The sequence below is a fragment of the Hemiscyllium ocellatum genome, chromosome 12 (genome assembly GCF_020745735.1).
Source record: "Hemiscyllium ocellatum isolate sHemOce1 chromosome 12, sHemOce1.pat.X.cur, whole genome shotgun sequence".
In the NCBI taxonomy this organism is placed as follows: Eukaryota; Metazoa; Chordata; class Chondrichthyes; order Orectolobiformes; family Hemiscylliidae; genus Hemiscyllium; species Hemiscyllium ocellatum.
Window position 1 is genome coordinate 101,634,774 of NC_083412.1, and position 12,570 is coordinate 101,647,343.

At 48.8% G+C, this 12,570-nt stretch overlaps 2 protein-coding genes across 2 annotated transcripts in view; one reads left to right on the plus strand and one right to left on the minus strand.

Moving 5' to 3' along the window:
• The window catches only part of pdxka (pyridoxal (pyridoxine, vitamin B6) kinase a), a 30,254-nt gene extending 27,220 nt beyond the window's left edge, over positions 1 to 3,034 (minus strand). Inside the window, exons 1-2 of the mRNA XM_060833896.1 lie at positions 2,719 to 3,034; positions 1,543 to 1,597 (exon numbers count right to left, since the gene is read on the minus strand). Of these exons, the coding sequence (XP_060689879.1) occupies positions 1,543 to 1,597; positions 2,719 to 2,811 (148 nt within the window). The 5' untranslated portion in view covers positions 2,812 to 3,034. The remainder of the gene's footprint in view (positions 1 to 1,542; positions 1,598 to 2,718) is intronic.
• A 69-nt stretch (positions 3,035 to 3,103) lies between these two features.
• Positions 3,104 to 12,570, plus strand: part of fgf9 (fibroblast growth factor 9) — a 35,996-nt gene continuing 26,529 nt past the window's right edge. Inside the window, exon 1 of the mRNA XM_060833900.1 lies at positions 3,104 to 3,114. The gene's annotated coding sequence lies outside the window, so the exon portion shown is untranslated. The remainder of the gene's footprint in view (positions 3,115 to 12,570) is intronic.

Below are 12,570 nucleotides of genomic sequence, written 5' to 3' on the forward strand. Positions count from 1 at the left end.
AGATCTGAGGCTATTGCAGAACATTCTTTACCATGCAGTGGTCAGAGAAGTGTTTGTCTTGTGTTATGCTGATGTTGGCTCTTGGCAATTCCCACAGCAGAGTAAGTAGCAAGTCAATAGGAGGAGAAAGAAAGGGCAAAGATCTAAAACAGCACTTACTCCCAATTCACGGCCCCTAAACCCCTACCAGAGAGCCAGTACAAAGGGGTGAATGACCTCTTCCTGCAGCCAATCATTCAATGAGTATTAGGCCATCCAGACTCTTGACATACATTTCATTAGAATTGTTGGTACCTTCAAGAAAAATTGGTCAAGACCAGAGGGAGACAGCAGTACACAGGCACAACCCTGCACCTTCCACCCACAGTTCCCCACACAGGGTAACCTAGTTAGTCAAATTCTTTGTATTTGTAAATTTTAAACAAAATCTATGGGTTCAGCCAGGAAATATGAATAGCTTTCTGTTCATTTCAAAATAGTGCTAATGTCGAGGGAAGTGGACATCAGATATTCTAATATTTCCTGACAGAAGCAGGTAACTGCTGCAAATGTGTTGCTGGTCAAAGCACAGCAGGTTAGGCAGCATCTCTGAGAAGCAGGTAACTGCACATTACCTGCTGTCAGTAAGTCAGAACCTTGTTCATCGAGCAACATTGCCAAGTTGTGTACTAGATAATCTGCTGGAGATACACTTCCAGATTTCCAGACCTGTAATATTGGAAGATGCTGAGACTGAAGGGGCTTTGTTCCCTCAAATGATATACTTTGCACCTTCAGTAAAGAGTGCCTTCATTCGGATAACCCACATGACAGAGGCTTGCATAAGAGTCAACAAGAAAGTAGCAAAAGCAATCTCCACAGAGCACAGCTTTAGCTCAGTAGCCTGCTTTCTATTATTGCTGTTTACTAAACACCAATGCAATTAAAAACAGGCCAATGGAAATATTTTAGACAAAGTGACACTTATAACTGGTACCATTACTGTCTGGTCAAAAACACACTGCTCGCTTCTTTGACCGGAGTTGAAATGGAATTGAAACACTGGAAATGGACATCATACAAAAGTCAAAAGGAGATGGATTGGAGGTTAGGTGCAGGCTCAGCCAGAGTCTCATGTGAAATTCAGGCATTCCAGCCAATAATGCACAGATCCTGATGAAACCCAGGCACTGAGCTGATGTGGACTTTACCCAGGCTCATTATCACTGCTGACAAAGTCCAGCTATAACTGCTGCACATGCCAAGATCCAGCTGAGCAAAGGTGCCTTCTCGAGTCACTATTCAGTTATCCCTCTCAAGATCAACGAGAATAATGAGTGGGCACACCCCAGTGAAAGTCAATGTGTGTGGGACCCCATCCTCCAGTAAGAGTCAATTTCAAGTCATATTCAGACTGCATGAGATAGTTTGTCTCATTTTCCCAGAGACATCCCTTTATTTGTTCTCCTGCTGTGATTTAGCAAAGAAATTGATGAATGTACAGCAGCAGTGATGTGAACACTGAGGAAATGAAACGTGTAGCTGCTGATGTTTGTATCTTACCTGTGTGGTTGGAGAACTGGACTGAGTTGATTAAGTCCACCTCGAATCCCAACACCTATTAGAGAAAACAAAATAGAGTTAGGCAGCAGGAGTGAGTGTGTTGGGGTAGCAGTAGTGAGAGGAGTTAGAGGTGAAATGGGGGCATAGTTTGGGGTTAAGAAAGAGGGATTATGGACAAGTTGGAATGAGTCCAAGAAGATGGAGTGAAGTAGGAGGGATGCAGGTGGGGCAGTAAGAATGAGGGTTGAGGGAGAAGAGCGGTTTGGGTAGGGACATTATGGGGAAAATGGAGTGGGGAGTATGGGGACAATGCAGTAGGGGGTATGGGGAAGGTGACAGGTTGTTGGGGAGTGACTGTGGGAGGGTTGGGAATGTCAGTGGGAGTGGTCAGTGGGGTCAGTAACTGTGGGGGAGTGGTCAGTGGATAGTGGGGTCAGTGACTGTGGGGGCGGGGTCAGAGGGTAGGGGGGTCAGTGACTGTAGGGGCGGGGTCAGTGGGTGGTGGGGTCAGTGACTGTGGGGGAGGTGGGAGTGGTCAGTGACTGTGGGGAGGGTCAGAGGGTGAGGGGGTCAGTGACTGTGGGGGAGATGGGATTGGTCAGTGGGGTCAGTGACTGTGGGGGAGGGGAGAGTGGTCAGTGACTGTGGGGAGGGTCAGAGGGTGAGGGAGTCAGTGACTGTGGGGGCAGGGTCAGAGGGTAGGGGGTCAGTGACTGTGGGGGTGGTGGGAGTGGTCAGTGGGTGGTGGGGTCAGAGGGTGAAGGGGTCAGTGACTGTGGGGGGGAGTGGTCAGTGACTGTGGGGGCGGGGTCAGTGGTAGCTGGGGTCAGTGACTGTGGGGGAGGGGGGAGTGGTCAGTGACAGTGAGGGAAGGGGGCGTGGTCAGTGGGGTCAGTGACTGTGGGGGCGGGGTCAGAGGGTGAGGGGGTCAGTGACTGTGGGGGCGGGGTCAGAGGGTAGGGGGTTAATGACTGTGGGTGTGGTGGGAGTGGTCAGTGAGTGGTGGGGTCAGAGGGTGGGGGGTCAGTGACTGTGGGGCGGGGTCAGAGGCTGTGGGGAGGGTCAGTGACTGTGGGGGTGGGGTCAGAGGGTGTGTGGGGGTAATTAGGGGTGTGTGTGATGAGTAGGAACCTCTCCCCCCCCCCCCCCTCCTTCCCCGCTCACCCCGGGACTGACCTGGAGCGGAAACGCCGCCGACTTGTTTCCGACGAAGCCGCGGACGACGTGACTCTGGATGGAGAGCACCCGGCACTCGGGCTCCGGCTGCATGGCGGGGGAAAGGCCGGGGCCGGCAGAGCGGCTCGGGGACGCGGGCCGGGGCCGGATCTCTCTCTCTGTCAGTCAGTCAGTGAGGCCAGGCCTGGCCTGGCCGCGGGGCCGGGGAGCTGCGCTGGACACGGCCGCTCTGTCCCCGCGGCGGAGCGGAGCGGCGCGGCCCCCCTCCCCCCGGCCTCAGGCACACTCCGGGCACCTTCCGGAAGCGGCGCGAGGTCCTCAGCAGCTGACGCTCAGAAACCGCCCGATCAAAGGCTGTCGGTATCCAGGCAACGGGTCACCTAGCAACCGGGTCAGGTAGGTTCACCGCGGGGGGAGGGGGTACCAGAGGCTGGTATTGAGGGGGAGGGGGTATCTGGGTGGCAGAGGGGGTGGGGGTACCAGGGGATGGGGGTATCAGGGGGTGGTATTGAGGGGGTGGGGGTATCAGAGGGTGGTATTAATGGGGAGGGGGTATCTGGGTGGCAGAGGGGGTGGGGGTATCAGGGGGTGGGGGATCTGGGTGGTATTGAGGGGGTGGGGGTATCAGGGGGTGGGGGATCTGGGTGGTATTGAGGGGGTGGGGGTATCAAGGGGTGGGGGATCTGGGTGGTATTGAGGGGGTGGGGGATCTGGGTGGTATTGAGGGGGTGGGGGTATCAGGGGGTGGGGGATCTGGGTGGTATTGAGGGGGTGGGGGTATCAGGGGGTGGGGGATCTGGGTGGTATTGAGGGGGTGGGGGTATCAGCGGGTGGGGGTATCAGAGGGTGGGTTTGGGAGGGAGGGGTATCAGAGGTTAGTATTGGGGGAATATCCCCGGGTGGTGTTGAGGGGAAGCGGGGTATTGAGGGATAGGGGCTTTTCAGCAGGTGATATTGAGGGAGAGTGCGTATCAGAGGCTGGTATTGAGAGGGAGCGGTATATCATTGGATAGTATTGAGGGGACAGGGGTATCAGCAGGTGGGTTTGAGGGGGCAGAGTTTGGTATTGAGGGGAAGAGGGAGTCAGAGAGTCAACATTATGGGGGTATCATACGGTGGTATTGAGGGAGGAGAAGGGCATCAGATTTATACTGAGGGCGAAGGGGGTATCAGAAGGTGGTGGTCAGGGAAGGGGGCTGTCAGAGGGTTGTATTGAGGGGGAGGATTATATCATTGGGTGGTATTGAGGGGGCAAGTGTATCAGCGGGTGGGTTTGGGGACTAGAGGGCTATCACAGTGGTTTTGAGATGGGTATCAGAGGGAGTGATTGAGGAGGAGAGAGTGGTATCTGACAGTGGTATTGGGGGTTTTAGAGGGTGGTCATGAAGTCTGGGGGGATATCAGAGGGGGGAGTTATTGAGGGGGAGGAGGCTATCAGGGTGGCATTCGGGGGATATCAAAGCATGGTAATGAGGGCCGGGGAGATATCAGAGGGGTTATTGCAGGGGAGGAGGCAATCAGAGGGAGTTATTTGGCGGTGGGGGGAAGGTGATATTGACGGGGATTTGGGTATCAGAAGGTGGTATTGATGAGGGAAGTGTCAATGTGGTATTGAGGTAGGTGTATATCAGAGGGTGATATTGAGGGGATTGGGGTATCAGAGGGTGGTCTTCAGGGGAGGAGGCTGTCAGAGGGTGATATTGAAGGGGAGGAGGTATTAGAAAGTGGTATTGAGGGGTGGGGATATCTGGGTGGTATTGGGGGACAGCTATCAGATGGGTTCATTTAGGGGAGGGGTGTATCAGAGGGAGACTGTAACTGGAATGGGCGAGGTAGTGGAGGGACCAGGGGTGACGTCACTCCCCCAATCCCAGCTCCTGCCTGATATCAGGTCCTAGCTCCCAGCCCTGCCGAGTTTCCACCATCCCCCCAGACCCCCCCCCCCCCCACTGAGGATGAATGATCAGTCTTCAGCAAAGCCCTTACCTTCATCCCCCTCTGCTCCCAGATCAATGAATTCAACACATAAAGTGACATCGAACACTTCTTCAGCAGCCTCCGCCCCGAACTTACTTTTTCCATCAAGACTCCCGCCCACCTTCTGAGGGCCCCTTCGCCTGACTCCAGCACACCTCATCCACCTGGACACCATGTGCTAGTCTGTTACCTACCCTTGACCTCTTAATTTCCAACTGCTGCCGGGACATTGACCGTCTCAAACTATCCACCCCCTCACCCACTCCAACCTCTCACCCTCACAACGTGCAGCCCTGCACTCCCTCTGCTCCAACCCCAACCTTACCATCAAACCAGCAGAAAAGGAGGGGGTAGTGGTAGTTTAGCACACTGACCTCTACACCGCTGAAGTCAAGTGCCAACTTGAAGACACCTCCTCCTACCACCCCCTCAACCATGACTTTACCTCCTATCACCAAACCATCATCTCCAAGACTGTACACAACCTCATCACCTCAGGGGATCTCCCACCTACAGCTTCCAACCTCATTGTTCAGGAACCCTGCACCAGTTCTACCTCCTACCTAAGATCCACAAGCCTGATTACTCCAGCCGACCCATCATCTCAAGATTAGAGTGATGCTGGAAAAGCACAGCAGGCCAGGCAGCAACTGAAGAGCAGGAAAATTGATGTTTCAGGCAGGAGCCCTTCATCAGGAATGACCCATCGTCTAGCCTGTTCCTGCCCCACCGAATTCATCTCCAACTACCTTGATACTGTCCTATTCCCCTCTAGTCCAGGAACTCTCCACACATGTTCGGGACACCACCCATGCCCTCCACCTGCTCCAAGACTTTCATTTCCCTGGCCCCCAATGCCTCATCTTTACCGTGAACATCCAGTCCCTATATACCTCCATCAGCCATGACCAGGGCCTCCAAGCCCTCCATTTCTTCCTATCCCAGTGTCTCCACCTGCACCCTTCCACTGACACTCTTATTCATTTGTCTGAGCTGGTCCTCACCCTCAATAATATTTCCTTTGAATCCTCCCACTTCCTCCAGACCAAAGGAGTAGCCATGGGCACCTGCATGGACCCCAGCTATGCCTGTCTCTTTGTTGGCTACGTAGAATAGTTCATCTTCTGGAGTTACACCGGCACCCTCCCCACCTCTTACTCCGCTACATTGATGACTGCATCAGTGCCATCTTGTGCTCCCATGAGGAGGTAGAGCAGTTCATCAACTTCACAATACATTCCACCCCAACTGTAAATTCACCTATCTCAGACACCTCCCTCCCCTTTCTGGACCTCTCCATCTCCATCAACGGTGACCAACTCAACATTGACATTTTCTACAAACCCACTGCTTCCCACAGCTACCTGGATTACACCTCCTCCCACCCTGACTCCTGCATCTGCTCCCAGAAGGATCGGTTCTACCACAGAATACACCAGATGGCCTCCTTCTTTAAAGACCACAATGTCCCCAACCACATGGTTGATGATGCCCTCCAACGCATCTCATCTACTTCCTGCACCTCCGCCCTCTAACTCCACCCCTCCAACCGCAACAAGGACAGAACAAGGCAGCGTCTTCAAGGCAGAGATTGATAAATTCTTGATGTCACAGGAATTAAGGGCTACGGGGAAAATGCTGGTACGTGGAGTTGAAATGCCCATCAGCAATGATTGAATGGCGGAGTGGACTCAATGGGCCGAATGGCCTTACTTCCACTCCTATGTCTTATGTCTTAACACCCTTGTCGTTACCTTCCACCCCACCAACCTCCATGTGCATGGCATCATCCTCCACCATTTCCACCACCTACAAATGGACCCCACCACCAGAGAGATATTTCCCTCCCCATCCCTGTCCACTTTCAACAAAGATTGTTCCCTCTGTGACTACCTGGTCAGGTCCACGCCCCCCAACAACCTGCGCTCCCCTGCCGGCAACTTCCCCTGCCACCTCAGGAATTGTAAAACCTACGCCCACACCTCCCCTCTTATCTCTGTCCAAGGCCCCCAAAGGAACCTTCCACATCCATTTAGTTTAACCTGCACTTCCACACGTCATTTACTGTATCTGTTGCTCCCGATGCGATCGGCACTACATTGAGGAGACTGGACACCTACTCGCAGAGCGCTTCAGAGAACATCTCTGGGATACCCACCACCGCCCTCTGGTGGAATACTTCAACTCCCCCTCCCACTCTGCCGAGGACATGCAGTCCTAGGCCTCCTCCATCACCACCCCTTTACACACTGACACCTGGAGGAGCCTCATCTTCCACCTCAGGACCCTCCAACCCTATGGCATTAATGTGGATTTCACCAGTTTTCTCATTTCCCCTACCCCCAACTTCTCCTAGTTCCAACCTTCCAGCTCAGCACCATCCTCATAACCTGTCCTACCTGTCTGCCTTCTTTCCTATTATCCACTCCACCCTCTCCTCCGATCTATCACCATTACCCCACCTCCCCCCTGCCCCACCCCCTCCCATTTATCTCTCTACCCCTGAGACTTTCAGCCTCACTCCTGATGTAGGGCTTTTGCTCAAAATGTCAATTTTCCTCCTTCTTGGATGCTGCCTGACCTGCTGTGCTTTTCCTGCACCACACTCTCGACTCTAATCTCCAGCATCTGCAGTCCTCACTTTCACCGTAAGAGCAGTGTGACCTACTCCTCCTGTTTGCTATATTTATGACTAAACAAAAAGTGCTAGTGGAAATAATGGGTCTAAAGACTGATAAGCCCCCAGAATCCGTTGACATGTATCCAAGGATATTAAAAGAAGTAGGGAAAGAGACAGTGGAAGGACTGGTAGAAATTTTCCCGCAATCCCTATATCCTGGAGATGTCACAGAGGATTGATAAACTGCCAGTATATTATATGAAAAGAGAAATAGACAAAAAAAAACCTATAGGCCAGTAAGCTTAATGTCTGTATTGGGAAAATGTTGGCTTGTATAACATTGATGTTAAGAGCATAGCATTTAGAAATGCGTGCTGTGATCAAGCAGAGTCAGCATGGCTTCACAAAGGAGAAATCATGCCTGACAGATCTATTGGAATTCTTTGAAGATGTAACAAGTAGAACAGATAAAATAATCAGTGAATGTTGTATTTTTGGATTTTCAGAAGGTGTTTGATAAGGTGCCACATGCTAGCCTACTTAATAAGATGAGCCCATGGTGTTGGAGATCGTATTTTAGCATGGACAAGGGGGCATTTTCAGGTTGGTGGCCTAATTAGCTCTAACTCTAACTAGCAGAGTGTCACAGTGATCAGTACTGGGGCCACAATTATTTATAATATGTATTAATGGACTTGGATGAGGAAAGTGAATATACTATCGCTAAGTTTGTGGATGACACAAAAGTGTCTATACATTGATTTAAATGGGTGAAATGAGTCAGCAAAAGTTTGGGATAAGGAATATAATGCGGGAAAATTTGAAGTTGTGTACTTGCCAGGAAGTACAGAAGAGGTGAATATTATTTACGAGGAGAAAGACTGCAGAAAGCTACAGTACAAAGGGATTTGTGAGTCCTTGCACATAAAGCTTAAAAAAGCTAGCATACAAATTCAGCAGGTAATAGGGACGGCAAAACGAGTGTTGGAATTTGAGGTGTAAAAATATGGAAGTCCTGCTGAAACTATACAGCATGCTGGTCAGACTGCAGCTGGAATACTGCCTTTACTCATTAGAATTTAGAATAATGAAAAGCGACATTGTTGAAACGTACATGATTCTTAACAGATTTGATAGGGTCATACAGGTGTACAACACGGAAACAGACCCTTCAGTCCGACTCGTCCATGTCAACCAGATATCTGAAATCAATCTAGTCCCACTCGCCTGCACTTGGCCTATATCCCTCTAAACCCTTTCTGGTCATAAACCCATCCAGATACCTTTTAAATGTTGTAATTGTTCCAGACTCTATCACTCCCTCTGGCAGGCCATTCTGTTCACATACCATCTCTGCATGAAAAAGTTGCACCTTTGGTCCTTTAAAATCTTTCTCCTCTCACCTTAAACCTGTACCCTCTAATTCTGAACTCCGCCATCCCAGGGGAAAAGCATTGTCCATTTACCCTAGCCATGCTCCTCATGATTTTAAAAACCTCCACAATGTCATCCCTCAGTCTCCAATGCTCCAGGTAATATAGCCTCAGCCTATTCAACCTCTCCCTCTAGCTCAAATCCTCCAACCCTGGCAACATCCTTGTAAATCTTTTCTGAACCCTTAAGTTTCACAACATCCTTTTGATCGGAGGAAGAATTGCACACTATATTCCAAAATTGGCCAAATCAACGTCCTGTACAGCCACAACATGACCTCCCAAATCCTAAAGAAAAGCATACCAAACGCCACCTTCATTATCTACCCATGACTCTGCTTTCAAGGAACTATGAACCTGCACTCCAAGGTCTCTTTGTTCAACAATGCTCCCCCTGCCCTTATTTGCCTTTCCAAAATGCAGCACCTCACATTTATCTAAATTAAACTCCATCTGCCACTCCTCAGCCCATTGGTCCATCTGATCAGGGTCCCATTGCACGCTGAGGTGACTTTCTTCACTGTACAAACTTACTAATTATACCTTCTATGTTCACATCCAAATCATTTATACAGATGATGAAAAGCAATGGACCCAGCATCGATTCTTGTGGCACACCACTGGTCATAGGCCTCCAGTCTGAAAAACAACTCTCCAACACCACCCTCTGTCTTCTACCTTCAAACCAGTTCTGTATCCAAATGGTTTGTTCTCCCTGTATTCCATGTGATCTAACCTTGCTAACTAGTGTCCCATGAGGAACCTTGTCGAACGCCTTACTGAAGTCGATATAGATCATGCCCACCACTCTTCAATCATCAATCCTCTTCATTACTTCTTCAAAACTCAATCAAGTTCGTGAAACATGATTTTTACATACAATGCCATGTTGACTATCCTTAATCAGTCTGTGACTTTCCAAATGTATGTAAATCCTGTCCCTCAGGATTCCCTCCAACAACTTGCCCATCAGCAATGTCAGGCTCATTGGTCTGTAGTTCCCTGGCTTTTCCTTACCATCTTTCTTAAATAGTGGCCCCACATTAGCCAACCTCCAGTCTTCCGGCACCTCACATGTGACTATCAATGATACAAATATCTAAGCAAGGGCCCTGCAATCACTTCCCTAGCTTCCCACAGAGTTCTAGGGTACACCTGATCCTGGGGATTTATCCACTTTTATACGTTTTAAGACATCCAGCGACGCCTCTTGTGTAATATGGACATTTTTTAAGATGTCACCATAAATTTCCCCACATTCTCCAATGTCCTTCTGCACAGTAAACACTGATGCAAAATGCTTGTTTGGTATCTCCCTATCTCCTCTGGTTCTACACATAGGCTGCCTTGCTGATCTTAGAGGGGAGAGAGTGTGGTGCTAGAAAAGCACAGCGGGTCAGGTAGCATTCAAGGAGCAGGAAAGTCAATGCTTTGGGCAAAAACTCTTCATCCGGAATGAGGGGCCCTACTCTCCCGCTAGTTATTCTTTTGTCCTTAAATGCATTCATAAAATCCCTTTGGATTCTCCTTGACCTTATTTGCCAAAGCTATCTCATATCCCCTTTTTGCCCTCCTGATTTTCCACTTAAGTATACTCCCACTGTCTTTATACTCCTGTAAGGATTCACTCAATCTCTGCTGTCCACCTGACATACGCTTCCTTCTTTTTCTTGATCAAAACCTCATTTCTCTAGTCATCCAGCATTCCCTATACCTACCAGCTTGGCATTCACCCTAACGGTAACAATCCTGACTTTCGGAATCTCATTTCTGAAGGTTTCCCAGACATCCTTTTACTTGCGAACATCCGCTTCCAATCAACTTTTGAAAGTTCTTGCCTAACACCGTCAAAATTGGCTTCCTCCAATTTAGAACTTTAACTTTTAGATCCGGTCTATCCTTTTCCATCACTATTTTAAAACTGGCCCCAAAGTGCTCCCCCACTGACACCTCAGTCACTTGCCCTGCCTTATTTCCCAAGAGTAGGTCAGGTTTTGCACTTTCTCAGTAGGCACATCCACATTCTGAATCAGAAAATTTTCTAGTGCACACTTAAGTTTCTCTCCATCTAAACCTTAACTATATGGCAGTCCCAGTCTAGGTTTAGAAAGTTAAAATCCCTTACTGTAACCACCCTATTATTCTTAAAAAAAATAACTGAGATTCCTGTTAAATTTATTTCTCAATTTCTCGCTGACTGCTGGGTGGGTGGGTGGATGGATGTCAATCCCAATCAGGTGATCATCCTCACTAAGTACAACCGTAATATTATCCCTTATCAAAAGCACAATCCCCCTACTCTCTTGCCCCCCCTTTCTATTCTTCCTATAACATTTGTATCCTGGAACACTAGGCTGCCAGTCCTGTCCCTCCCTGAGCCACATTTCTGAAATTGCTGTGATATTCTAGTCTCATGTCCCCAACCATGCCCGGAGTTCATCTGCCTTCCCTGCTAGACCTCTTGCACTGAAATAAATAATTTAATTTATCAGTCCTACCTTGTTTTCCGCTTTGTTCCTGCCTGCCCTGTCTGTTTGACTTGTTCCTTTTCCCAGATGTACCGGTCTCAGACCGATCTCTTTCCTCATTATTTCTCTGAGTCTCACTCCCCCACCTTACTAGTTTAAATTCTCCTGAGCAGCTCTAGCAAATCTCCCAGCCAGTATATTAGTCCCTTCTAATTCAGGTGCAATCCGTCATTCTTATACAGTTATTTCCATCCCAGATGAGATTCCAATGATCCAAAAAATGTGAACCCTTCTTCCCTGAACTGGCTTCTCAGCCATGCATTCCTCTGCTCTACCCTCCTATTCCTACCCTCACCAGCTCGTAGTACAGGGAGTAATCCAGATATCATACCCTCGAGGACCTTTCTTTTTAAATTCCTGCCTAACTTTGTATAATCTCCCTTCAGAATCTCATCCTTTTCCTTTCCCAATGTTGTTAGCTCCAATGTCTACAACAACCTCCTACTGGTCCTTCTATCCTTTGAGAACATTCTACACTCTCTCCAAGATATCCTTGATCCTGACACCAGGGAAGCAATACACTATTCTGATTTCTCGTTGTCGGTCGCAGAAACATCTGTCTGTGCCTCTGACTACAGAGTCCCCTATCACAATTGATCATTTGGAACCTGAAGCACTCCTTATTACATTAGAGCCAGTCTTGGCTCTAAAGTTCAGACATTCTCCTGATAGCCCATCACCCCTTATATTTTCCAAAACAGCTTAATTGTTTGAGAGGAAGATAGTCACAGGAGACCCCTGCACTACCTACCTCCCTCTCCTATCTTTCCAGGAGGTAGCCCATCTACCTGACTGTATCTGTGTTTTTTTCTCCCTTCCTATCACAGCCCCAGTTCCTGTAAGTTCCTCATTACCTCTAACTGCTGCTCCAACTGATCCATGCGAACAGATAGGACTTGCAAACACTTAGTGCAGACATAATCATCAATAGCGTGGATACTCTCCCTTACCTCCCACATCCGACAGGAAGAGCACATCACTCTACTGAAGGCCATCTTTGCACCTTAACAGACCCAGAGAAAAGCACAGTCTTACTGCTCAAAAAAACACTAGTCCAGACTAACTGAGTACCTGTGTCTTATATGTTTAAAATTTAATCAAGAGACAGATCCCAATGAAACATATGATCATAAAAGAGCCCATTCTACTCATTATTGTAGATTTACAATACAACAGCATGGTTACACTTAAAAACAATGCACTTAGCTGCTCCCATGCTGTGAGCTCCCCCACACAGGTTCCTCCAAGGTCAGCTGTGAATGTCACTGTTTGTTAATTTTTCTTAGATGTACTC